General features: G+C 40.2%; 1 protein-coding gene across 15 annotated transcripts in view; it reads left to right on the forward strand.

Annotated features, from left to right (window-relative positions):
* Positions 1-27,455, forward strand: part of C2CD5 (C2 calcium dependent domain containing 5) — a 55,476-nt gene that overhangs the window by 24,696 nt on the left and 3,325 nt on the right. For 4 of the 15 annotated variants that reach the window (XM_059472281.1, XM_059472278.1, XM_059472280.1 and 1 more), the window contains 15 exons: positions 9,668-9,782; positions 11,448-11,636; positions 13,208-13,399; positions 14,334-14,520; positions 15,499-15,663; positions 15,985-16,125; positions 17,818-17,881; positions 19,922-19,983; positions 20,441-20,539; positions 20,946-21,035; positions 21,767-21,854; positions 22,857-22,943; positions 24,542-24,592; positions 25,602-25,703; positions 26,505-26,695. In XM_059472281.1, the coding sequence (XP_059328264.1) occupies positions 9,668-9,782; positions 11,448-11,636; positions 13,208-13,399; positions 14,334-14,520; positions 15,499-15,663; positions 15,985-16,125; positions 17,818-17,881; positions 19,922-19,983; positions 20,441-20,539; positions 20,946-21,035; positions 21,767-21,854; positions 22,857-22,943; positions 24,542-24,592; positions 25,602-25,703; positions 26,505-26,695 (1,823 nt within the window). The remainder of the gene's footprint in view (positions 1-9,667; positions 9,783-11,447; positions 11,637-13,207; positions 13,400-14,333; positions 14,521-15,498; positions 15,664-15,984; positions 16,126-17,817; positions 17,882-19,921; positions 19,984-20,440; positions 20,540-20,945; positions 21,036-21,766; positions 21,855-22,856; positions 22,944-24,541; positions 24,593-25,601; positions 25,704-26,504; positions 26,696-27,455) is intronic. The other 11 variants (XM_059472284.1, XM_059472288.1, XM_059472279.1 and 8 more) reach the window with 5 other exon arrangements.

Genomic DNA, 27,455 nt, shown 5'->3' on the forward strand with positions numbered 1-27,455 from the left:
GGTTAATGCCTCAAATTTAAAACTATTTAATCATCAGATGCCTAAATGTCACATTTTCATGCTGTTAAAAACTTTCTTTAAAATTACAAAACATTGTTTTAGTATAATATAGTATTGCTAAGAATAATTTAATATCCATCTGGAAAGCTGAATGTTCAGATGTTTATTTAGTAATCACTTTCAGCTCAGCATCCATGAAGGGAGTAATTTAGGGTAAGAGAAGGGATCCTTCCCTGCACAGTTGGGATCATGTCAGGTGGGGGTTTTTTTTTGGTTTGGGATTTTTTGTGTAATGAGTTTTGGGTGTTTATTTTGCCCTATTGGTTTGATTTGAGGGGACTCTTGGTTAGTTTTGTTGTTTTGCATTGCCTTGCACTTTCTTCAACAAAGGCTTTCCTCCTGTTAATTTCAGGAAATCAATGAATGTGTTTGTTCTTAATACTAGCTCTAAAATAATATTTGTACTATAGATAATGATAGATCTAAAAAATATCCAAGAAAAATAGAGAACTATCTGTTTAAAGAGAAGGGTAGTATGTAGCCCAGGATTTGTTGGTTCATAAAGCTTGTATTGTAAAATGCAGCCAGTTACAGGACTTTAAACATAAGTATTTGAACTTTTTAATCACTTCATTACCCAGCTAGAAAAAAGCCCCAATATTCTTATATTTTTATGCAGTTTTAGTAATCACAGTGTGTAACTTCCTTATATAGTAGGCCTTGTCAGACTTGGTGTTTATAAAGCTGGCACCATTAAAGGTACAAAGCTGACTCCTGAGGGCTTGCTTCCCCCAGACACTTTCCTTCTTGGTAATTCACTCTTGCCATGCAGCTCTGTGTCATGCTCTAAAATTCACTTTAAATATGCAGTTATTAAAAACCAGACATTTTCCACTGCAAATTGTTCAAAGTAGGGAGAGCTTAAAACCATTGGCTCATTTTTATTGTTCCTTTTATAGTAAGCATCCTTTAAAATTATGATTGTGAGCTTTTCTGATTTTGTTTCCTTTGCTTGTTCTAAAGTCATAATCTTTTAAAATTAACTTTCAGTATTTAAAAAAAATATTGTCAAATTCTCAGGTCTGTGACTGGTATGGCATAGTCTGATCCAAGGTGTTAAAAATGTGTTGAAATTTTTGTGTATTGTGTGCAACCTTGAAAAGTTGGAATTCATTGCTGCTTCTTCCAGATTTAGTGGGATGTTTTTATTGAAAGAATTTTATTGGAATAATGGAGTAAATGAGTTTATGTACTGACGCTAAACATGCCTTGAACTAGGCTAGAAAAGTGATCCACAATGTAAGATGAGGAGCAAAGTGCAAGTCAGGAATTCCGTTCTTGGCAGAATATCCAAAACTGTTGTCTAAATTTTTTAGAGATTACAGGAAAATGAATGTGCATTTCTATGTAAATAAAGCATTTTCCCCAGAGGTGTTGGTTGGAGTAGAGAGTTCTCAAACAAGGAGTATGTGTGGAGTTAATCCCTGCTGAGAGCAGTGTTTGTGTAGCCTTGGTGTCTGTAGGAGAGCGGGTCAGCCCTGCTGCTTTGGGAGGAGCAGGGTCCTGCACGTGTGTAGGGGCTTTAATCACAGCCATAAGTGGGCTAAAATTATTTTCCTTTTGGAAAACGTTCAGGCTTCATTTCAGCTTGCTCAGTAACTGTGTAGTCCAGAAGGAGATTTCTTTTTTTTTTTTTTTTTAATTTGTCTTGCCCATGGTTTAATTGTATGTAAGATACAGCAGGAGCATCCAGTGGTAGTGAGATGTCAGAGATTTGAAGGTGCTTGAAAATCAAACATGGAAGTAAAGACTGACTACTTCATGAATGGAAAAGAAGCTGCCTGAATATCTGGGAGTTGCATATAGTTCAATGAAGATTTGCTTAAATGTTTGTAAAATACAAAAAGGTGGATATGAAGATGAATTTGCAAAATGGAAGTAAAGAGTTGAGCAAAAATTGATAGAAAAGAGGGCACATAAATACAGTGGGAGATAATCCCAGGGGCTGTCTCAGGGAAAGAATCAACTCTCAGGATAAAAACATGCAGGAATCCTCAATGCAGGAGGCTGGGTCTTTGTTCAAGGGTGGCACTGAGGTTAAACACAGAGCACAAAGGAAGGCAGTGCCAGAACTTGCTGAATGGAGGCTGCTTTTCCACGTGGCTGTTTCACAGCACCAACCTATCATTTCTCACACAGTTAAATTTTATACTCCTCATTCGGGAAGCTGCTCCAGCAGTCAGAAATATGGGAAAACAAAAGATGGCTAAAACCTTCCTAAGCATCTCCTGAGCTCCCTGCTCGATACCCACTCTCACTGTTGGAGTGTGAAATTCTCCAGAGTCAGTTTTGCATATGAGGAAACACAAGAGGAAAGCTTGGCTCTGTTTTGTTTCTGTAACTGAATGCTTTTCTTCCACAGAAATACAGAGACTGTGCAAATGACATTTCCAGCTGCTCTCTGGGGTGTCAGTGTGGCCCAGCTGTGGGAGTACAGCAGGAAATGTCAGAATGTGCCTGCTGGTGTCTGCTGTGCTTATCCTTCAGACCCAGTAGTGAAAGCCCCAGCATTTGAAGGTTGGCCTCTTGCCTTTGCTTGGAGAATTTCCAGCTTGGCTTCTTGCCCATCAGTGCGTGTTGAATGAAAATGGGAGGTTCAAGCAGTTGTCAGAGGCTTTTTCTGAAAAGAGCGAGGGGTGTGATGTTCTCCAGTAATAATTGACTCGTTTTCTGCAGAGGACTGAATATTGCCAAGTCATTTCTATGGTTAATGTGAATGGTGTTTGAATATTATTTCTGGAAGCAGATACACCCTTATGCTAGTGAAATCATTTTCATTGGGACTGTGCTTTTTTTTTCAGAGCTCTAAGTAGGTGTTTATGTAGCTGAAGAAAGGGTGGTCACTGAGCACAGTACAGTATTCACATGTTCTGTTAGAGATTCATTAATGAACTTGGCATTTCAATTCCTTGTTTAGAATTCTCTGCCTACCTAAGTAATGCTATTTCATACTGCTTTGAAACTCTCCCTAAATTCTGGCTAATGGTGTGAAAGCCAATAGAAAGGTTTTTTTGCACAAGTGCTCCAAAAAAGCCATTCCTTATTGCACAACTACCCTTTGGTTTTGAATTGATAGTACACAGGAGAGAGAACCTTGGTCTGGCAAAAATTGCATTTTTGCACATAACTTGTCCTGATTTTAAAATACAGGGCTTGACTAAAACTATTGTCTTCATAAAATTTCCTTCATGGATTGCATTGAGTTTTTTCAGCCTTCTGGTATTTGCTTCTGTGATTGCAAAGATAGAGTTGTAGAACTTTCTGCCTGGCTCAAAATGTGTTATTGTCAGAAGAGAACCAGAATGGTTCTGGTTGAACCAGCACCTTCCCAAGTGCTACACAATTACAGCTAAACGTGGCCTTGTAAAATGTCTGCTGGGGTTTGGTAGGAGGATACACAAGTTCTTGCTGCAACAGGAGTATCTGATAAATGTCAATGGATAATAAATACCAGGCACAAGAGATTTTCTTCTCGAGTGTCCTTGCATCCAGAAGTTCCAAGAGGCTCCTCTGCCTAGTTTGTCTTAAAGCAGAATAAAGAGTTGTGAGTGCACAGAGATAATGAACGCGGGGGTTCTGCGTGCCTGAGCAGGGCAGACAAGGAATAGCAAACTTGCACACCAGCTGATGCCATCCCCTTCCTGCAGCAATGGAGGGATCAAATGGGGTTCAGGAAGCCCTGTCCTGTTACAGAATACAGTCCCCAGCTCTGGGTAACAGCCCCAGTTGTAGTCACTTGAGGCTGTTCTTTGAAGATTGCTCATGGTTTACAGTAGGTTGTACTGATTGTGCCAAGGTCACAAAGCAACAGAGACACAGAATAGAATAAGTAGTTTCTTTATTACCTGCTGAGTCACCATTCTTGGATGTGTGACTGAAATAATCACTAAAAGCTGGACTAACAAAGGCACATATTTATGCATGGAAATTATTTTCCAGAGGCAAATTTATTTCCTATATTTAATGTTTTCTAATTTCTGGGCAGTATTTTTGAGCTTTTATGATACTAAGTATGATGCAATTTAAACCTTCATTTTTAAGTATTTTAATTTTTAATATATGTTTGTTTAATTTTTAATATATTCTGAAAATCTTTCTTGCTTCAAATGCCTTATATTTTGACATAATATTTTTCATTTTATTTAAGTTGTATCTCATGGTGGTTTCTTTTCTTTAGCTCTGCACTAAATTATTACTGCTGCTTTCACGTTATTACAAGATTTTTTTTTTTTTTTAGATGATACTTTTTTCAGTTTGTGCTCTTCCTATCAGACTTTCATCTACAATTAAAAGGAAAAGTTACAGCCACTGTTGTGGCTTTATTAAGCCATAAGGGGAACAATCCTTCTGTTTCTCCATCTTGGAGTATAATGTGGGATTAAAGCTATCACTCCCCAACAATGAGCTCCCACTGAAAGGAATGATATATGGAATTTTGTGTATGGCTTCTGTTGGAGTCTTGGTGCTCATGTAGGGATGTGTGAACAGCGAGTGCCTGTTCCCTTTGGGTGTGGTTACACTATTTCCTGCTAGTTTAGTGTGTCCTAGTTTTCTTTTGATGTATCCCTAAAATCTGCTTCTTTCACGTGCTGTAACAAAGTTTTCATTTGTACATCTTTTAGTCCTAAAGATGAGTATGGGGAATAGTATTTCTAAACACGGATGGAGTGGCTTGGAAACTGTTTTGAAACTTTTAGGATAATCTGCTGTAGGTTTAATTACTTGCTACCTGAATTTTGTGTTAATCTTTAAAAACCAGAGGATTTGTGTTTCTGTACAGTTATTTAGTTGTTAAATGTTTTAGAAAATTGATAATGTCAATGTTAATGGGATAACCAGAGAGGATTAAATGAAACTATAAGGTCCTGGGAAGGTTGCTTATAAACCTAACAAAGGTGTCTGTTAAAAAACCCAACCAGCCAAACCTACAGGAATATACCACACATCTTTCTGTATAAGCTGTTAGTAGGCTTTTAATTAAGAAGATATAAAAATAAGGGAACACTGAACATGTGGATAATGGCTTTACCTAGTGAAAGATTCAAAGATTGAGTTTGATAGAATATTGACCTCCATTGCCATGTTTGAAACAGAACGGTGACCCATTTGTAGATGGTGAAAATTTTCCTCAGATGGTTGTCCTCCTTCTGTCAGAGCATTGTGTTATACATGTAAATATTTCCTAAATTATCTGATGTAAAATTGGTTGAAATGAATCAGACAGTGCCTACTTTGGAGCAATTTCCTCAAGTTGTTTAAGGATTCAGCTTTAAGAATACAGCAGATCTTGGGTATGAACAGTGTCATCAAGAGGCCACACTTCTTAATCTGTCTTCGGTTTCAAAAATCTATATGGACCAGCAAAATGCAGCTTCTGGGTAAATCTTGAAAGAACCTATATGAGTGAGCCTCTAGCAAATAAACTTGGGAAAACTTATGAATCAGACAGTGATAGTGTCTAGGGTGAAAGGTTTATACAGAATATTGTCCCCTGGATAGTGCAGCTCCAGCCTGTATTCTAAGGGAGAGGGTGACTTGGTGGTGGATAGAGCTAGCTCAAAGAACATTCCAGGTACAGAAGTGCTGGCTGTGTCCTATAAAACTGCTGAATAAAATCACTTTGGAAAGCTCCAGTTGGAGGAGGCTTGAGTTGGCACAATTTTTATAGAACACTGTACTTTTGACAGCGTTGTTTCTCAAATCCTCAACCACAGAAACAGTGTGCTTTGCTTCCACTGGGTTATAAATATCCTGCCAATTTGGAGACATTAATGCAGTAAGTTTAGTGTTCAGCCTTTGGTTTCCCACAAAGGGGACGTAATTAGCAGTGGAATCTCCTGCAAACCTTTCTGCCTCGAGTTGTAGAGAACCCTTGGTCCCAAGGACTGGGTACATTTGCTAGAAAAGCTTGTGATGAGTGCTCTGTATGCTTGCCTTCTTGCTTCCACCTAGAATCCAGGGCCATTACTTTCTGTAACCATTTCAGTGAGCTGCCATAGTTTTCAGTCTGTACTGTCACCTGATCCAAGCATGCGCCAAAGTACCCACCGTTTCTGGCTCCTGTCTGCTGAATCTGCTTTGCAAACCCTCAGCTCTTGAGCTTGTGCCTCAGCCCAACAACCGACAGGCACTCCATGGAGTGTGCTGGACACATGCCATCCTGCTTCCCTAACTCCTCTAATTGTTGATGTAAATCCTGAGCTTTACTAAACTTGTAAGTGCTACGACGGCATCCCCATGTGAAATCGTGTGGCTCATGTGTCAAAAAGGCTGCTTGTGAAAATATTTGTCAGAGGAATATGAATGCTACACATTGCACTGCGTTCAGTGTTTCGTATCAACCTATTATTGCGATGTCATGGTGTTTGATTTGAGTGATAATAATTGTAGACAATTATTTTGTGTTTTAATACGCGAAGGTAAGTTCACGTAAACTGAATGTATAGTGTTTATATATAAATATAATAATATTTTTTTGGCCTCTTTCTGGAAGAAAAAAACAGTCAAATATCTTAAGCAGAGGTCACAGTTTTCTTTACAAACAGTTGTTTCTGCATGACTTACAGAAATATTTGTTCTGTATGATAAGAAATTGTTGGATTCTTTGAAAGATATTGGGCCTGATCCTGTTAACACTGAAGACAATGGCTGGAAAATGCTTCTTGCATCTCAAAAGAATGAAAATGATCCATTATATTTCTGTAGTTAATAGTTTTGTTAGTGAGGATATTGAACAGATTCTTAGACTAAAGGGTTAAATGTTGTTTTAGCAAGACAGTGTTGAGCAACTGCACAACAGTGTGTTTGCCATAATGGTAAGGTGTCCTTGTACATGTTAGGTAAGGAAATTAAGTCTCTTAAGTTTAATAATTTAAACTATAACTTCTTGTGGAGGAAAGCTAAATGTTTGTATAGAATTTGGGACCCGTCACTTTCTACCTTTTATGTTCACTTTAAGGATCCCTGTTTCCTTTCAACATCTCATTCCATTTCAGTTTTCACTACATTCCTTTTTGATGTCATTCTTGTCTTTATCACTCTTACCTTTATTTCACAGCACTAGCACTTTTTGTGTTCGTCCTCAGTCACCTCACCTGTTGTTACTCTCAAATCCTCATCATGACTTCACATTTTCTTGCACTTTGACTTTGAAATGTCACTGGTGATAAGTAGAAGCAGTTTTTGCCACATGGAACCAAAAGGTGTAAAAAGTTGTAGTTTTGAAAACTGGCACTTTTTTCCTCTAGGAAAAAGGGTATTTCTTCCTTGCAGGTGCTTTTCTGTGAAGTACAAGAATTTGTGTGTCTGTTAAGTCAGTGTTTATAGCCAGCTGCCTGTGACCCAGTCTCATCGAGCAAGTGTATTTCTGCACAGTCACAGAACCACTTTTGCTGCTGCTTAGACTTTTCATGTATGAGGAGAAACACATTGCTTGTCCAAACAATCTCTGGCCCATGACTGGAGGGCAGAGGAGGAATTGCTCCCAAGATCCGTGTCCCTGTCACCAAAAAGAGTTAAAAAGAACTTTGACAGAATGTGCCTGTGCTCTCCCACCCTCCATACCCTGAATTTGTCAGATGTTGCAGCCTGGCCTTACAATCCCTTCCCAGAGACCTCCCTTGGTTCAGCCAGCCCTGCTGCAGCTCCCTGCAGGCAGCAGAGCAGCCTCTCTCCAGAGGGGTCCCTGCAGAGAAGGCATTTCCCCCTTTCTGTACCACAGCTGGTCCTGAGAGCTGAGCTGGGCAGCTCCAGCCCTGTGTGTGATGGGTTATTTCTGTAGGAATCCCAGCAATTCCAAAGCTGGCATGAGCAGGTGCTCCAGGACTCTGAGTCAGGATTGCTGAGTATCATCCTGAGCATTTATTGCCCCAGTCACTGAGAGGATTGAACAGTGTTTTCACCCTGAGAGTGAAGTGCAGCCCCTCAAGAGTCTGCCAGCAGTGCCCTGGAGCCTGCTGAAGTGACCTTGGATTGCAGAACACGATTGGTACAGCTCATGGAAACCCCTTGGTTTGTGTTCTGATGTGTATATTTTTGTTCATTGCAGAGAACGTTCCTAGGAACTCTCACTGTAAGGTTTTTTCTGTTCAGTGTTGGTTTCTTAAAGCAAAGGTTGAATAAACTTCAGTCTGAGCATCCAGGCTGCTGTAATGCTGTGAGTTACACAAGCACTGCCATCTGAAGTTAGGTATAATTGAATATACAGACCTCTGCTCTTCCTTTGAATTAGAAAAAAACATTAGTTTAGTTTAGAGAAATTAGAGCCTAGTTCTAAATGCAAACTTGAGGTAAAGTCATGAATGAATACATCTTACTTTACAATATTTCTGTTTCAGTAACTTTTAAATTCTGTGTATATCTGCATCTTGCATTTTTGTTTGTCATGTTGTCAGAGAAGCAAGTGTATGATAATGTGGTTATCATACACTGTGTTGGTAAATATTCCTGGTAGTACAAAATTGGTTCCAAATAAATTCCAGGTTTTGACTTTGATATTTAAATTATGATTCAGCAAGGAGAACTCAGTAGCCAGAAGTTTGTATCTCTGCTAAGTTCAGTTAATTTCAGAGAAATTCCATAAGAATCTCTCTACTCAGAACACTTGGTAATGATTGTTACCGGTTTTCCCTTTTTGTATCAACAATTAACACAGTTGCTAACCAAATTCATTGTAACAGGTAAGTTTTGAGAGAAGAAACAGCTGACAAATTCCAGTTGTGAATTCAGTGTTTGTTGGCTTATTTGTAAGACAAGAGCTTTAGTTGTGGGAACTAATTGCTGAGCAGTTAAAAAATAAATGGACTGCATGAACTTATTGTAGCAGCACACTCTTTTTTGTATTTTTGTATCTTGTAGTTTTCAAGAAAAGCGGGCAGGATATATTTAACATGTAACCTTGGGGACAATAAAGGTAATTTGAATCCATTCATGGCCGTGGAGGGAAGGTGCAGTTTCCAGGATACTGACTCAAAAAAGCACTGACAGCATGCATCCTGTATTTCTTCATGTTGTAAATGTAGAAGTGGTTTCAAATCCTTTTGGCTTCTCACAGCTAGAAGTGCCACAGAACTGTCTGCTTGATTAGTGGTACAGTTTGGAACAAATATTTTCAAAATCTGGTTAAGAGAGAACTGCTTCCAGTAGGAAAACTTATTGGGGTTATTCCAGAGATAGCAAGTGCGCAGCAATGTAAAATCTAAGTTTACTACTAGAAATTTTTTTGTTTTATTACTGTTAGTTTTTCAGCATTACAGAGTATCTGATGTTACACGCTGCTCTTGTGTTGTGGGAAGCTGAGGCTGTGGTTTGGGGCTAAAACCAGGTAGAGACTGGAACAATATCTACAATATCTTAGTGTTACCTGGCATCTGGACAACAAGGAGAATGCAGTAATTTGTGAGAGTCTGCTCGTGGCGGGGAGAAACAAGATGATGAGTGCAAAAGTCCTGTTAGTGTTTCCTTGAAGTTTATAAGTAGGAAGGAAGTAAAGCGTCCGCATTGAAAGCATGTGAATGTGAAAACCTCAGCTTTTCAGGTGAATTAATTGCATGCAGCTTTGTGTCAGCCCAGCCCAGAGTAGTGAACTGATTTATGCTTTGTCTTTCAGATGAACCAGAGACACGAGATGCCTGGTGGGCAGAAATCAGACAAGAGATAAAATCCCATGCCAAGGCATTGGGTTGTCATGCTGTAGTGGGCTACAGTGAATCAACCAGCATTTGGTAAATCATGATGATGATTTGATTTTCAAAATGCCACAGAAAACGTATTTCATCATCAGTGGATTAAGAATTAACTATTCCAGTACAGATGTTGGTACTGTCTATTCTATAACTACAGAGTTTAAGTGAGATTATGGAATTTCAGTATTAGGCGTTTTTATACATGTTTAGATCTGGGTTTTAAGTTTTTTCTAATAAATGTTACAATTTTTTTATTTTAAACTAGAACTTACAATTTGTTTTGTAGTATCAGTATTAATTTATCCATGAAGTTTTCTAAATTAATCTACATAAATAATTAAGACTATTCCTAAAAGTTTATGTATTGAAGTTTCATTATTGGATAACAACTGGCAGACCAGAACTTAAATGGAAGATTTCACATTTCATGCCCAAAACAAGCTTGTCCTGGAGCCAGGTGTGTCTGCTGATATTAAACAGAAAATTACTCTGGTTCACTATTTTGAATTGCATTTGGGAAGTAGCAAGCAAATTCCAACATCTGAAATTATTTCCTTTCAAATTGATTTTGCCTAAATGTTTTAAGGTAAAAGCCCTAAAAATTTGCTTTTTTAAGGAGAGGAGTTGGAAAAGTGTTGGTTTACCTTATTTTCCTCAATTACTCCATCACTGAGGGATAACACACCAACATGAAGCATTTATTCCTTTGCTTGTCAGTCTCCTTGTAATAAGCATGAATAGTTTGTAGGCTTTTTCCTACCCTAACTATGGGGAAAGAATGTTTAGAACAGAGGCAGTCAGGTACTGTGTTATTTGGTGCTTGCATTTCTCGAAAGGAATTGAATATGGTAGTGTTTGATTATTGATAAAATATTTATTGGAATTCCTATACTGTATTGCCAGTTCAGCTTTATTCCATGCTCAAAGCACAAACCTGTGTAAGTTCTGGTCTGCCAGGCGTGTTATGTATGAAAAATTATTTTGGAAAGAGAAACAAGAACAAAAAATAAAAAGACAAGTGTATCATTCTAGAAAACATGGGAAAAATTTTCTCTTTTTTTCCATATAGTATTTTATACTGAATGCTAGATGTTTATTTAACAACTTGAGAATTATTAAAGCTCTGTGGTCACTCTGAGAGCTTGAACTCTGCTAAATCCTAAGTATGGTTGTTTACCTTACATGCAAAATGTACCATTTTTGTAATTCTTCCTAGTAAAATTTTACTGTTTTGCCACTTTTTATCCTTCAAGAAGCACCCTTGTCAGTGTTCAGTTGTGAAAATTGAAAGTTCATTTTGAAAATTGAAAGTTAATAAGATGCTGGGGCTCTCAACTTCCCTTTTACTTTGGTAAAAAATTATGGCTTTTTTTTTTAATGTTTACTTGGTTTGCTGTATTTCTTTGCATTTTTAGCCACAGAACTGAAAACCATACTTAAACCTGGTTAGCCTTTATCTTGTTATATCATTTGTGACATGAGACAAAGCTCTCAAGTCTCTGTGTGCAATCCTCCTTCACCTTGTACTTAGGCAATGGTTATGGTTTAAGTACCAGAAGAGGATTGATATTTTTAATGGGTAAAATTGCACAAGTCCACAGAACTCCACTGAGACTTGTAGTAGCCTTTGGCTCTGATGATTTGCTGTGAAAGCAGCCTCTGAGCAGCAGGAATTCACTGTGTTGTTGTTCTTTTCTCTTATAGTGAAGAGGTCTGTATTTTGTCCGCATCTGGCACAGCAGCTGTACTGAACCCTAGGTTCCTTCAGGATGGCACCATGGAAGGCTGTTTGGAACAAAGGTTGTCATGGCAGCCTGGCTTCTTTTCCATAGGGTCAGAGAAGGGAGAGGTTGATTTTTTTCCTCAGAGCCAAGATAGTTCTTCTCTATTAGGGTAGGTTACAGTGTTACAGTGCAGGATGCGGGACCAACCACTTTACTGCTTTTCACTAACAACAACCACCGCAGGAGTAATGGAGCTCTGCACCCACTTAGATACTCTGTTTTTATTTCTAACAGTCTCAATAAGGTAACACGTTTGACTACTAACACAGACCATAACTCAGTTTTCTCCTTCGCTGCTCTTCAGGTCTCTTTTCTCTGTTTCGTATCACACCATAAAAAATGACAGATGTTTGATAACTTACATAAGCCAAAAGTGGCTGCGTCTGTAATGTGTGTATATCTGCTCCATTAAATACTATCTATTTGTGGGAGATAAAGTAGCTTGGTTATTAAACAAATATGATGCCAGGTTTTTCCAAAATAGGTATGTGTTTGTTGAAGTTGATGAACAAAAGCATGAAACTGAAGTTTCCCTTTGTTTCTGCTCTTGCAAATATAATTTGAACAGTGAGCATTGCCACAAAGTTATTTTTGGGGGAAAAAAGATTAATTAATGCTTATTGGTAATTTATTATGTATTCATCAGGATAGGAATCAAATATTTCAGGGGATAATTATAGTTGTAAGCAAGGCTATTCCTTACGCTTTAGCACTTGCGCTGCTTTGTCCATAATAAACCAGTTGACATGGTTTATTTAGAATTTATTATTCTTTTATTTTGTTAGCAGAAGACCATTGTCTTCTAGTGTAGATACAGTTTTAAAAACTGTAGCCAGAACTAAAATACTTGGTTTTGTAGTCACTATATGACAGAGAGAAAGAAATACCGTGTTTGTAACATAAAGAAAATATCACTTTTTTAAAACATGTATTTTGGGGCTACTAAGAGTTGTGGCATGGATTAGAAGTGCCAGAGGGAGGTAAAACAGACAAAGCTCATGCTCAACACTAAATCTGTTTGCCAAAGTCTTATGATAACTAATGTTCCAAATCTGATAGACTTGATTAAGCACCTCTTCAGAATCCCTGAGGAGAATTGTTGATGTGAAACAGAATCCATTTGCAGTGATGCAGTTGGCCTGTGCTTTCCCTGTTCATAATTTTATAGTGGTCATTCCTGGGTTATAAGGAAATAATTCATTTTACCTTATTGTGCTGCCTCTCTAAAGGATGTTTGGTTTGTTGTTTGTATTCTGCTCTTATGGGGTTTTGGACACAATGAGAAAAAGAGAATTTTTGGTGTGTTTGGTACAGCAAATTCTGTGTACAAGTGTTGTATCATGGATTATATTTGGAAGTTACACTGCTTCAAGCCCGCTCAGTGATGTTACAGTGATGTTTTTATGAGTTGTTGGTCACTGAATGTCCTTTTTCTCAATCCCTGCATAAGAAGTTTCAATGCAAGTTTTATTGATAGCATTTTAGCAAGTAGCATTTTAGCAACCCTTTTCTTGTGGTTGGTGTGTTGTAATACTTGTCAGCCTGGTGTAATGGAGCAGAGTTCAGTTGTGGTGGATGATGGGGGCAGCTCTCTGTAGGTGTTTGTTCACACGTGCACTTACTGAGCATGGCTAACAAGATGCGGATGTTTTAAGCTTTCTCTCCGTAATGTGTTTTTAGGATTGAAGAAGCTTCACCACCAGGTTGTGGATTTTGCCATATCCCATATGATGAATTGAACATGCCATTTCCTGCCCACCTCACCTACTGTTACAACTGCAGGAAGCAAAAAGTTCCTGATGTCCTTTTCACCACAATCGACCTTCCTGTAGAGGCAATAGTTGTTGGGAAGGGATGTCTCATTCAAGCCAGGTACCTGTCTAAATAATTCCTTCTAGTCTAGTAAAGTTTTGGAGACCTCTGAAAGAATTGCTGTTGCTAAAATCCAATGTGTCATCAAACCTTATAATATAAAACATACAATTGGCATGTGTTCCTAAATAACATTTCTCTCTCAAAGTATCACTGCACTGGTGTGGGCTTTGAATTTAGCTTGTAGGACTAAACCCAAAGAGAGGAAGATGATTAACATATAGTCAGAGATGGGATTGCTATGCTCTGTTTTATTCTTTTCAGATAAATATGGCTAATGCTTTAGCTCTGAGGACACTTGAGTCTGGGATTTTTTCTTCTTTCCAATGTGTGACTTGAATAACTGTATTAATAGGAATTTTAAAAGTTGTACCACTAGAAATTACAGTAGTGATTTTCTGTACTTGTGCCTGAAGTGTTTGAGGCTTGCAGCAAGAGAAGCAGATGTTTGCATGGGAGCTCTTACTAGAAGAAAAGCTGAAAATTGAAGTTTTCAGATGGCACTGTCTCAAGGAGTTCTTGTAAAGAGCTGGCACTTTATTGTACTGCTGCAGCAATCTAGAGGAATTGGAAAGAAGCTGCCCCGGGTTATCCAGTGAGGAGGGAGTTGCAGATGGTTTATGGAGCTGCCCTGGGTTATCCAGTGAGAATTGCAGATGTTAAAGCAGCTGCCCTGGGTTATCCAGTGGGGAGGCAGCTGCAGATGTTAAAGCAGCTGCCCTGGGTTATCCAGTGGGAGTTGCAGATGTTAAAGCAGCTGCCCTGGGTTATCCAGTGGGAGCTGCAGATGGTTTATGGAGCTGCCCTGGGTTATCCAGTGGGAGTTGCAGATGTTAAAGCAGCTGCCCTGGGTTATCCAGTGGGGAGGCAGCTGCAGAGGCTCCCCCTGGGCCTCCCCAGCCCTGCCAGAGCCCTGTCTCTGCTCCTGTTCCAGGCTGTGCCGGCTGAAGAAGAAAGCTCAGGCTGAGGCCAACGCCACCTCCATCAGCAACCTGCTGCCCTTCATGGAGTACGAAGTGCACACACAGCTGATGAACAAACTCAAGCTGAGGGGAATGAATGCCCTCTTTGGGCTCAGAATTCAGATCACTGTGGGGGAAAACATGCTGATGGGCTTGGCAGTAAGTACTGCTGGGATCCTGGGCTGCTTCTGCTTTATCACAGTATTTTTTCAGGAAAACATGCAAGTGTTGTGGGATTCAGAGTCATCAGACATATTAAAATGTCATTTTAAGAGCCAGTATCTTAATTATTGTAAAATCAGGACAGACTTGTCCTTCATAACCAGCAGAAGAAGATTCAAATAGCTTGAAAATTGTAAAAGATAAGATGAGTAAAAAGAGGATGAGAGAAAAAGAAACTTCAAACAGTTAATTGGCACAAAGTGTAGAAAAAGATGGTATTCTTTAAAGGTCCTATCAAAGAGGTCCCTGTTTCTCAAAGTGAATTTGCAGTTCCATGACAAATAAGGTCAATTAAGCCTGTCAGGAAATCTTTTGGTTACAAGGCAACAAGGGGAAGTTCCGTTGCCTCTTCTTTGATGGAGCTGAAGAAATAAATTATAGATTTGAGAAAATCAAGAGATGTTCATTAACAATATTTTCTAACCCCATTCTTTCATGCTAGATTAGACTAGTGAATTTGCTGCTTCTTCCTGCACCAGGGGATGCTGGGGTAATTCTGGCTGCTATCTTCTTTTGTCTTCCACTATCTGTCTCCTGAAAATGGAAATGGGGTTCTCACAACCTCACTGATGCTGTACATGGTTTGGCCAAATTTCAGGTCTTCAAAAACTCAAACTATTTACTTATGCAAAGCATACTTGGTCAGGGGCTTTAATTGTTAGTTTGTTTGGAATTTTTAGGCAAGTTTCAGAGTTCCACCGTGAGAAATGAAAAAGAGGGAGTTGTCCAAAAGAATAATGAAGTTTTTTCATAAGTGAACAGAAGAGAAAGATCCATTTGTTTATTTACAAGAGGTGCTGCTGTGATTTGCATGTTACAATGCTGTTGTAGCACAAAGATTATGGAAAGCTTTATATGAAAATATCAGGAATTCATGCTCATATACTTGTCTTTTTCTTTGTGACATCTGAAAAGTCTGCAACAGGTGTGTATTTAGCAGCTCTGCCCACACCTGGAGGCATTCAGATTGCTGGCAAGACTCCAAATGATGGCACCTACGAGCAGCACATATCCCATATGCAAAAGAAAATAAATGATACAATAGCAAAGAACAAGGAACTCTATGAGATTAATCCTCCAGTAAGTAAATCTTTGATTCTTAAAAAATAAAGCATTCTGATTCAAATATATGCACTGCATATCCATTTTTTCTTACTGAGCCATTCAGAACAGAAATTTATTTCCAAATAGAGATACAGACTTTCACTGGATTTTGGAAAGCTGCTGGAATTCTCAGATCCCTTTGCCGCATAGCCAAACCGCTGTGGTATTATTTAGATGTATTTCTCAGTAGAATGATTTTCAGAATGATCTGATCGTTAGAATTGTTAACAACCTGTGGAGAGTTGAATTTTTTTTTAAGCTGGGCAGAACATCTGTTAATTCTTACATTCTTTTTAGGAGTTACCTGAAGAAATTATTGGGTCTCCCATTCCAGAGCCAAGACAGCGTTCCAGGCTGTTGAGATCTCAGTCAGAAAGCTCTGATGAAGTGACGGAGCTTGACCTTTCACATGGGAAGAAGGATGCTTTTGTCTTGGAGGTGATAAACATTTGCCCTATTCATGTTTATGCTTTTCTTCTCCTGAAATATATATTTAAAAAAATTTTCTTGCTCATCTCCAAGAACAGTTCCTAGATTGTATATGATTTTTTCCCTTTTGTATCAATAGAAAAGGGGAAGTATTAGATTTGCTTTGTCTCTCTTTTCCTTACTCTATTTGCTTAAAGCACAGCTCTGTCTACAGACTCTATGAAAAAAGATTGCCCTGCTGTTCATGAATATGTAGCAGTCTCTAGATTAATAATTAAGAGCTGTTAAGAAATGTCCTTCTGCTTGCTTCAAGCAGCAGATCAGACTAATCAAAAACTCAAGATCTATTTTCATAAACACTGAGGTTCTGTGTTGCCACACTTGATATCTAGCAAATAACAAGGTTGTATTTTCCTCCTGTTTCAAACCTCTTACTGTGGTAGATGAACGTTCAGAATTATTAGTTTCCAGAATGGAATGTATTCAAAGCATTCAAAAAACTGCATGTGCCAAGACAGCACATAAAAGAAGATTTTGTGAATTTCAGCTATTGCTTTTCACAATTTAAGAATTCACAGCTTGTGACAATACCTTCCAGTTCTTTCTACAGCTGCAAGCAGAAAGAGCAACACCTGCAGACAAATAAAGGGTGTAGATTTCTGTTACCTCTCTCTTCAGTGAAATTCAAAGACAATTGAGCATTGTGTGCTTTGAAGTCTTCAATACTCCAGCAAGTGTTGAAAAAGGGCTGGAGTTTGGTCATCCTGTAGAGACAGACAGTACAAATGCCTATCACTGACTAAAATCCACTTCAAAATGCAGCCTGCAATTGCAGCCTGAGGTACATCTGAGGCTTTGTTAATCCTCACAAATCACCATCCTCATGGAAAATAATCTGGAAGAAAGGTTGTACATAGGAGGAATGAGGGAGCACTATAACAGGGGTTTGTTTGAAAACAGAAGTATGAAAGGAGAGTGAAAAAATAACAGGTTGGGAGAGTTTGGGATAATAAATTTAGATTGGTTGGTGCTTTTGCAAAAAGGGTCAAATACCTTTGTAAAAAATGGAGGATTTTTGTAAGGCGTTTATAGAAAAAAATTACTTTTTATCTGTGGAATCATTCACTACTGTCTTATTTGAGAAGTTTGGTTTATGATTAATTGGATATCAGAAACAATATTCCAGAAGATTTAGTTGAACTCCTGACCAAGCTTTCAAGAGGAAAATCATTGTTCACTGAGCTATATAAGAAAAAGTAATAAAAATTTCGTTGTGCTGAGGATGTGCTGAAGGAGGCTGAGAAGGCAGTTATGAGAGCTAAAGATACCTGGGTTGGTTTTGGTTAGTTTTTGGGTTGTTTTTTGAGGGAAAGAAAAAGACAACCCCTTTTACATGGAGAGGGAGAAGGAAACACATCACTTGACAGAAAACCCTTCAGTACTGGAGTTAAATTATAAACCATTTTTCAAACACTGGATAAGGAAATGTTGGCAGCTATTGGTAAATGTGGATCTCTTGGAGGACAGTAAGACAGGATGGATGTAAAGGCACACCAGAATACTTACAGCAGCTAGCAGGGGTCTCAGTCAGATCTGAAATAAGAGTGTTAAAGGGTGAAGGGGATGGAGGTTGAGTGATTTCTTTTGGAAGCTTCCTACTGGCACAGCAACCTGATTTTCTCAATTATTCCCTTTTTGCAGATTGATGACACGGATGCAATGGAAGATGTACATTCTTTACTGACAGATGTTCCACCACCTTCTGGTATAGTTACAACCATATTTTTCTCACTTATGCTGTAGGCTGCAAAATGACAAAATATTATAGCTTTATTAAAAATTATTTTAAAAGTTCCAAGAGAACTGACAATATTGCTGTTTCTGAAGGTTTTTAGACTGAATTATGGATTTGCAGGTTTCAGGGTAATGAAAGTAGATTGGAGAACTAATTATTGCCTGCTATCAGTTGTCTTTATGCTATTTCTTGTTGTATAGATATGTCATACCTTTCCCAGCCTCCTTTCCAGAACTGCTGGATCAGGATAAGAGGCAAATATAGGTGTCTGTTATGTAGGAATTGCTCTGGACATTTGATTTGTCCTTGTCCTTCTGCTTTTCATTGTGAATTTCCCTGTGTTTCTTCTGAGAAAGTCTTGGTTTCCTTCCTAATAACTGATACCAGTGTTGATCTTGTATCGAGCTCAGAACTGTCCTTGTATTATCCATTACTATCACCAGTTCTTTTACTCCTCGCTGATTATCCAGTTGTGCTGCAATTGATTTTACTGCTCCGAATTAAAGCCATCAGCCATCATCCTGCGTTATCCTCTCCTGCATGTGCGTTACGAACGTGTGTGAAGCACAAAATCCAGAATTACAGATGCGTTCACTGTGAAAATGAAGCATGTTGTCCCTCTTTGCCTAGTGCTGCATTTACATTTCATTTGGTGGTGCTTCAGAGTTGGTTTGTTCGAGGCCCCTGGTGAGGGGCTGGGAGTGCTTGGGCGGCTCTGGCCGGCGGTGCCGCTCTCACCCCTGCCCGGGGGAGCAGGGGCAGCCGGTGTGTTCGAGGCCCTGTGAGGGGCTGGGAGTGCTTGGGCGGTGCCGCTCTCACCCCTGCCCTGGGGAGCAGGGGCAGCCGGTGTGTTCGAGGCCCTGTGAGGGGCTGGGAGTGCTTGGGCGGTGCCGCTCTCACCCCTGCCCGGGGGAGCAGGGGCAGCCGGTGTGTTCGAGGCCCTGTGAGGGGCTGGGAGTGCTTGGGCGGTGCCGCTCTCACCCCTGCCCTGGGGAGCAGGGGCAGCCGGTGTGTTCGAGGCCCTGTGAGGGGCTGGGAGTGCTTGGGCGGTGCCGCTCTCACCCCTGCCCGGGGGAGCAGGGGCAGCCGGTGTGTTCGAGGCCCTGTGAGGGGCTGGGAGTGCTTGGGCGGCTCTGGCTGGCGGTGCCGCTCTCACCCCTGCCCGGGGGAGCGTCCCTGGGGATGAAACCGTGCCCTCTGCCCGTGGGGGAGCTGGCACTTCAGTGTCCAAGCATGAGCTGTTTGCTTTTGCCTCTTCTGTGCTTCATAGGAACCCTTATTTCGCATTTGCCTTTTGCTCAGTATCTCCCTCAGACACTTGTTCAAGACAAATAAACAGGGCACTGCTTTTCTGCTGTTGTGGAAAGCTCTACTACACTAAAAGCATATTTTCTGCTTTCATTATATTGTTTCTGCATATCCTTTCTAAACCTTATTTGATTCCTCAACAGAATTTTTGCTTTTGATGTTCTGAAAGACAGTCCATTAATATTTATACGCTCTGCAAGCTGCTACACAATTTCTTTTCTAGCTCATGTTGTGCTTTTATGTAGGCCCTACCAGACTGGGCTCTTTTCTGCTTATTTAACTTTATCTTCAGGATTTCAGAATCACTGACTTGCTGTTAATAAATTATTTTCCTCTGCTGTTTAGGCATTATAATTCTGTTTTTCATTTGCAATCAGTCACTTCTGTAGCTCCTTTACAGCCTTTACTGTGCTCTCTGGTAAAGGTTGGCTTTTGAGCTTTTCATATCACACCTTTTAAAAAATTTCCTCATTTGTGCATAGTTTATCTAATAGAAATAGGTGGAGCGGTTGTGGATTTGGGGTGTTGGCCCCTCCTATAAGGATTCTGTATTTTTTCTTGAATGTTGATCTCATTTCTGCTCTAATATTCAAAACCACAGGAGGGAAAACACTTGCAAAGCCTTGTCACATGTGTTTCCTTTGAGTATTTTTATGTTGCAGTGTATAAAATATAATTTTTTCACAAATATTTTCTTCACAGGTTTCTACAGTTGCAACACAGAAATTATGCCTGGTATAAATAACTGGACACCAGAAATTCAAGTAAGGTTATTCAAAATTGAAACTTTTGCTAAATTGTGTTGAAATATGCTGTAGTAATTTAAATATATATTTTGAAAGCTAAATTCAAAGGACACCCTTGTGACAGAAATAAAAGTAGTATTTTGGTAAGAACAATAAGGTATGAGAACCTGGGCTTTTGTTGATTTTTTTAAATGCTGTCATGTAACAAATAATCTAATATGGAAATACGCAAGTAATTACAGTAAATTTGAACTTCATGAATTTGGCTTTTTGAAATGTTTGGCTGAGTCTGAAGCCCTTTAAAGGGAACAGATTGTTGATTGTGTTGCTTAGCTAACTTATTTTGATACTTATTGAACATAAATGTTAACATATTTTACATTATTTTCCTTCTTTATGAATGTGGGTTTAAGACAGTGGATAAAATATATTTGCATATGTTGGCCAAAAATCTCCATGTTTGTTTCTAATTCAGATGTTCACAGCAGTTAGAGTGTCCAGATTAAGCAACATTAACCCAACAAATCAAACACTCAATAAGAACTTTAATGATCTCTGTGAGAATCTGCTGAAGGTAAGAATCTTATTTCAAATACTTTTTTATGTGTTCAAATGGGGGCCAAGGAAAATTCAGCTGCACTGAAATTAACATGTGCCTCATAATTTTGGAAATAGACTGCAGAGTGTCTGTAATTAGCTCATGGGTTTCTGTAAAGATAGGTTCAGCCTGTTTCAGTATATTAGGGAGTTCCAGAGCTTGTGGAACCTGAAGGAGTCCTTTGACCAGCAGGATACTCTAGAAATAGACAGCTCGACAGTAAATGGCATTCTGCCCTGACTTCACAAATGTAGTTCTTCTTCAAGAACAGATTAATATCCTTAGATGACTTCTGCTATGAAGAGAGTTGTGATCCCTAATTTCCCTGACATAAACCCCCCTTTTTCCCTGAGTAACACAAATGCTCTCCTGTCTCCATCAGAGTTTGTATTTCAAGCTGCGCTCCATGGTGCCCTGCTGCCTCTGCCACGTCAACTTCACCGTGGCTCTGCCCGAGGATGAGCTGGTTCAGGTGAGGATTGGGGGAGCTGGGGTTCAGGTGAGGATTGGGGGAGCTGGGGTTCAGGTGAGGATTAGGGGAGCTGGGGTTCAGGTGAGGATTGGGGGAGCTGGTTCAGGTGAGGATTGGGGGAGCTGGGGTTCAGGTGAGGATTGGGGGAGCTGGTTCAGGTGAGGATTGGGGGGAGCTGGGGTTCAGGTGAGGATTGGGGGAGCTGGGGTTCAGGTGAGGATTGGGGGGAGCTGGTTCAGGTGAGGATTGGGGGGAGCTGGTTCAGGTAAGGGAATTGGGATGGGCTGGTTCAGGTGAGGATTGGGGGGAACTGGGGTTCAGGTGAGGATTGGGATGGGCTGGTTCAGGTGTGGCATTGGGGGGAACTGGGGTTCAGGTGAGGGATTGGGGTGGACTGGTTCAGGTGTGGCATTGGGGGGAGCTGGTTCAGGTGAGGGATTGGGAACGGGTTCAGGTGGACTGGTTCAGGTGAGGGATTTAGGATGAACGGGTTCAGCTGAGGGAATTGCTGCCTCCAGGCACAGCCCTGGGCAGTGTTTGCTGCTCAGGGTAACGTGGGCCAGGGTTTGATTTACTGCTGCCTCCTAATTTCAGCAAAAAATGGCTCCTGAATTCTTAGATGGTTTTTCTTTATTATGTTTCTCTGCAAAGAACTGCTTGTTTGCAAAATTATTTTTTAGATTGCACAAGAGATCAACTTAGCTAATATGCCAAATATTCCTGATTTGCAGATTGCAGTTACAGCTGTTGCCATTACATATGACAAAAACCAAGCACTACAAGCCAACAAAGCACCTACAGAAAAATCACAGCAAAGAGGTAAATATTGTGAGGAATCTTTCCTTTTTATCCCCAGTGCCTAATGAGTCTGGATTGCGATTTCAGTTACATGTACAGGTCACAGACTACAGAATATTTTGAGCTGGAAGGGACCCACAAGGATCATCAAGTTCAAATATACATATTTTTCAGAGAGGGTCTTTCAACACATAGAGGTTTTTTAGAGTTCATGTACTTGACCTCCAGCAGAATTACTTACTTATCAAGTATTATGTATTTATTTTCAATAATCAGCAAATTTCTAATACTTTCTTATTCTATGATACTACTTTGATTAAAAGGTTGGTGTAACAGATGATGATATTTCTGTTGTATTTTGGAACATGTGTAACTCATCAGGGAATACTTGTTCTTATAAGTATAAATTTTGTCTGTACTTGAAGAAGGTGGAAAATAAATTATTTGCAATACTTTTAAAAAACCCCAGCTTTCTGCAAACCCTTAGGCAGGCCAGAAATAGTTTTGGAGTTCAGTGGAGCACGTGGAATAGACTGCTGTGGTGGGCGTATGTCACCTTGCCAGTGAAGCAGCAGCTCCTGCTGGAAATGCAAGTGTGCAGTGGGGCTTCAGGCAGAGCTCTGAGCACACTCAGTCTTCAGACTGGAATTAAATACTGCAACAGAGCCACATGTTTCTAAAACATTAGTTACAGCTGACTTCTTCAGTAGAGTGGGGGGTTTCCTTTCATGTGAAATAAGTGGTAACCTTTATTCTAATAGCTGACATAGATCCAACTGCAGAATCAAAATAACATGCATGAATGGCCTTCATTTTTCTCCTAAAAACTTCAAATCCTGTTCAGTGGAACACAGGCTCTGTTCAGTGTTGCAGCTGGATTTGTTTTTGCAGAACTGCATCGCTTCATGCACATGCTGAAAATACCTGCTCAAGTCAGACCTGGCTAAACTGACTTTGCTTGTAATTACTGGCAAATCTTATTTTGGGGTTAATTATCAGTTGGCCATGTTTTATTTCTTGAAGCATCTACAGACAATGAAGAACAGCTCCAGTTTCCCTTGGAACTTTCCTCTGATCCCCTTTCTTCTCAATCATTCTCTCCAGCTAAAGGTCAGTTAAGGGGAAGAATATTGAACTGTTGTTTTTTATGGGTTTTGAGTTCTGCTCTTTCATAGTTGTAGAGGCTTTAAAATATCTGTACTTCACAGGCTTTAAATGTGCTTTGCTGCCTCAGCATAATGGGTACATTTACTCCTGTTGTGGAGTTTTTTGAGAGTCACAGAAGATGGCTTGGCTGATCATTCTGTCTATATTTTCTGTCTTTGCATTTAGAATATTGAAGGTGCTGCAAGGCATTGCGTGTTGGGTGTCATCTGACAGAACTATCAATTACCTGATAATTAGCCTTGTCCCATATTGAAATGGCCATATAAAGTACCTCATGTTTTCTTAGCCTCTCAGAATTAATCTCATTGTTTTCATGCTGGGAAATACTTTATCTGCCAGATACTGATTGCATGCAAATTTCCTTTGAGTGAAAGGAGCCTAACCTTGTACAGTAAATAATCTGTCCAGTGCAGCACACTGCAGCTGTTAAACAGCTGCTTTATTTTTCCTGAGATAGAGCTGCAGTTCAAGAATGGCTGTCACAGTTCTTCTATGGCTGCATTAAAAATTCAGTTCATTGAAATCAGCTGTCTTTAATTCCTTCTCCCTTGTTGGATTATCTACCAAAATGGTTACTGGGAGGAAATTAAATATCTGGGAATTACTGTAAATGTCTGAGCTCCCTTTATTGCCTGTTACTTTTTTTGTGTAAAGAAGAGTGCCTTCCACACTTACTTGTATTTTCAGAGGCCAGATTAGTTTCAGCAAAAAGATTCTTACTGATTTTTTTTTAATGCTTACCTTTTAATTTGCTGCACTTTTTATTCTCAAAACGAGAAGCTCTCCAGAGATTGCTGCTGGTGCCTGTGGCCATTGCTGGGCAGTGACCAGAGGAGGGCAGCCTGTTCCCATGCACCCCTTTTCCTCTGCTCTCCACATCCCGTATCGGGCAGCAGGCAGAGCAGTTCAGCCTGGAAATTATTCCATCTGTCATTTCTTCACAACCTCGTTGTAGTTACATTTGCTTAACAGGTTATTTAACATATCTCTACTTTTCTGTAGGATTGTTGTTTTAGAAATACTGGTTTACAGTCTTATACAGTAGTGACCTTTGATGAATAAACATATTAAAATTGCAAGGTAGATTTAGTAAAGTGAATTATTTACACTAACTCTGTTATCAAAGTACACAGGATACTATGTAGAAGGTGGGATTTTTTCATACTTGACTTTAGAATCTTTTAGAAGTGTCACAGAATCGTGGAGCAGTTTGGGTTGGAAGGGACCTTTAAATCCCATCCCATCCCACCCGTGCCATGGCAGGGACACTGCCACTGTCCCAGCTGCTCCAGCCCCAGTGCCCAGCCTGGCCTTGGGCACTGCCAGGGATGCAGGGCAGCCCCAGCTGCGCCAGGGCTGCCCACCCTGCAGGGAACAATTCCCAATATCCCATCCAGCCCTGCCCTCTGGCAGTGTGAGGCCATTCCCCCTGCCCTTCGCTCCAGGCCCTTGGAAATAGTCCCTGCCATCTTTCTTGGAAGCTGTTGTCCTGTGACTGTGCCTAACAGATGATCTGAATGCAATTAATTTTGTTTTGTTAGAAGCCCTGGAGGGTGCAAGTTCCCACACAGGTATTCCTGCTGCTCAGAGAGGTGAGTTTCCTTAATGTAGCCATCTGCCAGAACACAATGAGCATTCTTGGGATATTGGTATACTCTTTTTGGACGAGTCTTATTCCAGGAAGTGTTTACTACTTAACTGAGAGTGCATGCTCTGGTGTGGCTTAATGAGATCCTAATATTTTGGTGTGGTTTTTCATTATAAAGTTAGATTTGTGGTAATGACAGCCTCTCTGTCGGGTACATTGATGTAACTTGATGTGACAGACAATGAGTCCCTGGGCAGAGAGCTGTTTTGCCTGTGTTGATTTGAAGTTAGCATGTGTTCCTCCCGTTTCTTCAGGGTAATGAAGAAACGGTGTTTGCAACCCCCCCTTTTTTTAAAGATGTGCAAACACCCCTGCAACTAATACCAAAAGTCATAGCAGAAACAACTCTTACTCTTATTGTAATGCTCGTGGGAGGGGTGTTGGAGGGAGGATGTGGGGCAAGGGAGAGTGTTCTCTAAGGCAAACTCATTTGTGTTTAAACAGAGGTGTTGTTTCAGTTTGTGACTCTTATCCTCATCACCAAAGGTTCTTCTTTTTTCACTCTGTAGGTTAGTTATTGATAAAGACATTTGGGAAATTTAAATCCTGATCAGCAGCTCTTTGTAAGGGAAAAAAAGCAATGAAAATTAAAAAAGGCTTAAATCAAGTTTAAAAAGCCATAACTTATATCCTAAATTGAGATTATAAAAAAACCTAATCTAGCATAAGTCCTTACTGACTGTATTTGCATGTTTTTTCAGTGCTGAAGTCCCACTCAGGCAGTGGTTCAGAGCTGGGACACCACCAGAAATGGGTTCTTTGGTACTTTGGTTTGGAGCAGTCCAAGCCCAGCCTGTAACTTTTGCTCTTAGCCAGAGCTGCACACGGATGGTTGTTCTCTCTTAGGCAGGAAGCATTGCCTCCTCAAAAAGGAGCGCTGAGAAGAGCAAGAGACATCATCCATATATTTTTTTCTGTTTTTTTTTCTTTTGTTTTTCTGTCTGTGTTTCCAGCAACGTCAGTTGATTACAGTTCCTTTGCAGACAGATGCAACAGCTGGATAGAGCTCATTAAACTGAAAGCTCAGACCATAAGGCGCGGATCAATTAAGACAAGTAGGCGGCTGTTTCTACCCCGTTCTGATAATCTCAGACATATCTCTGATTTCCCAGTGGTGACTAGGGGAGTGCCCTGCCCGGCAGGAGCACTGCAGATCTCGTGTGAGGGTGAAAACTGCTGGCATTGTTCTGTAACCTCACGTAGGGTTGATGAACCGTAGCATAAAAAGCCAAATGAAGTCTTGCTGTAATTAGTTCTCCATATGTGTGTACGCCTACTAATTGTATAACATCCACTGCATGGATGTAGGTGTATGTATGATCTTGGAAAATTGGGGGTGAGAAACAGGAAGCAATCACCAAGGGGACAGTCAAGGCAATGATCACTAAATTAGCAAGTGGTGAGTTGGTTTTCAGCAGTTCTTTGGCCACAGGTCTGACTATCTTGCTTAAATTAGCAGAGATTAATACCTGTTTTAATGGAAAATGCTGCACTGGGGAAACACAACAACTTTCACACTTCCTATAATTTGTTCTTCCAGCAGAATACATGTTTCAAAATGTTGGCACTTTTTCCTTTACCTTCACATTATAACTGACGGTTGTGTGTGCAGCTGCTCGCCTCAATGTTTTCCTTTCGCAGGAATGCCACTCTCTCAATAAATGCCATTCCAGCTTCTTGTCTCCTTTTGCATGCTTTGCATGATGATTTCCTTTCTCACGTATGTGGCTGAGCATCACAGGCAGCTGAATGTTGTCACCAAGCTATTTGGAAAACCATAAAGAAGAGTTTTTGTGTTTTGAGGAGCACTGATGGATCTCGATAGTTATTTCCTGCCGTTTTTTCCCGTTTTTCAGCTACTTCCCTTGAAAAGGCGAGTCCGTTGGCTGAGGGGTACTTGAGGCACCGTTCTGTCCCGTCGGGCACCAATTCCACTGTCTCAGTTGTTAAGATGACTCCTCTTTCCTTCCTCCCTGGGGCGAAAATAACCAAATACCTTGGGATAATCAACATGTTTTTTATTCGAGAAACCACTTCTTTGCGCGAGGTGAGCTGCGTGGCAGGGCTGCCTGTTGTGCCAGGGAGCAAGTTTGTGTTACTTGTGGGAATCAGAGGTTTGAGTTGAGCTGTGGCACAGCCGGGGAGTAGAGCTTGTGTCACTTGGGGGAAGGTGCTGAGTGCAGAACGAGTTCCTTTGTGCTGCTCTTGTCACAGAGCACGTGAAGCCATTTTCCGTCTGGCACTGTTAGGAAGGGGTTAGTTAACAATTGCCACTGCTGCTGATTTGGGTAGAACACTAAACCAGTGAGTTCTTAAACAGAACTGTATGGAAAAAATGTGTCTTTGACCAGCAGTGGCAGAAGTTAGGATCATTTGAGCCCAAATTAAATGCTAAAGAAAAACATAAGTCATCTATTCTTCTCTCATTTAACAAGCTCAGTGAGGAAGGTTCACAGTGTATTTGGTTAATTCTTTGGTTAATACATCATTGCCCATATCATAGATAATGTTATGCTGACTTTTAACATTACATTCTGTGCATTCTCTGTAACTAAACTTTGTGTTTTGAGCATCAAAAATTACACCATGAGCCTGTGACCATGCAACCAGCTTAGAGGTGAGGTTCAATCCCTGAGCTCCATTCTGCATTGGGAAAACAGATAATCTCTGAGCATGTCAAAATGCAAGCCATGTTCCTTTTAATTTTCCTGTCCTTTTGGGAAGTAGCTGTGTCTTTGCTTTTGGCCACAGAAGAAGAGTGTACTTCTTGCCTGGCTTGTCAGAGCTGAAGAGTTTGCTGGTTTTTC

Source organism: Ammospiza nelsoni, chromosome 5 (genome assembly GCF_027579445.1).
Source record: "Ammospiza nelsoni isolate bAmmNel1 chromosome 5, bAmmNel1.pri, whole genome shotgun sequence".
NCBI lineage: Eukaryota > Metazoa > Chordata > Aves > Passeriformes > Passerellidae > Ammospiza > Ammospiza nelsoni.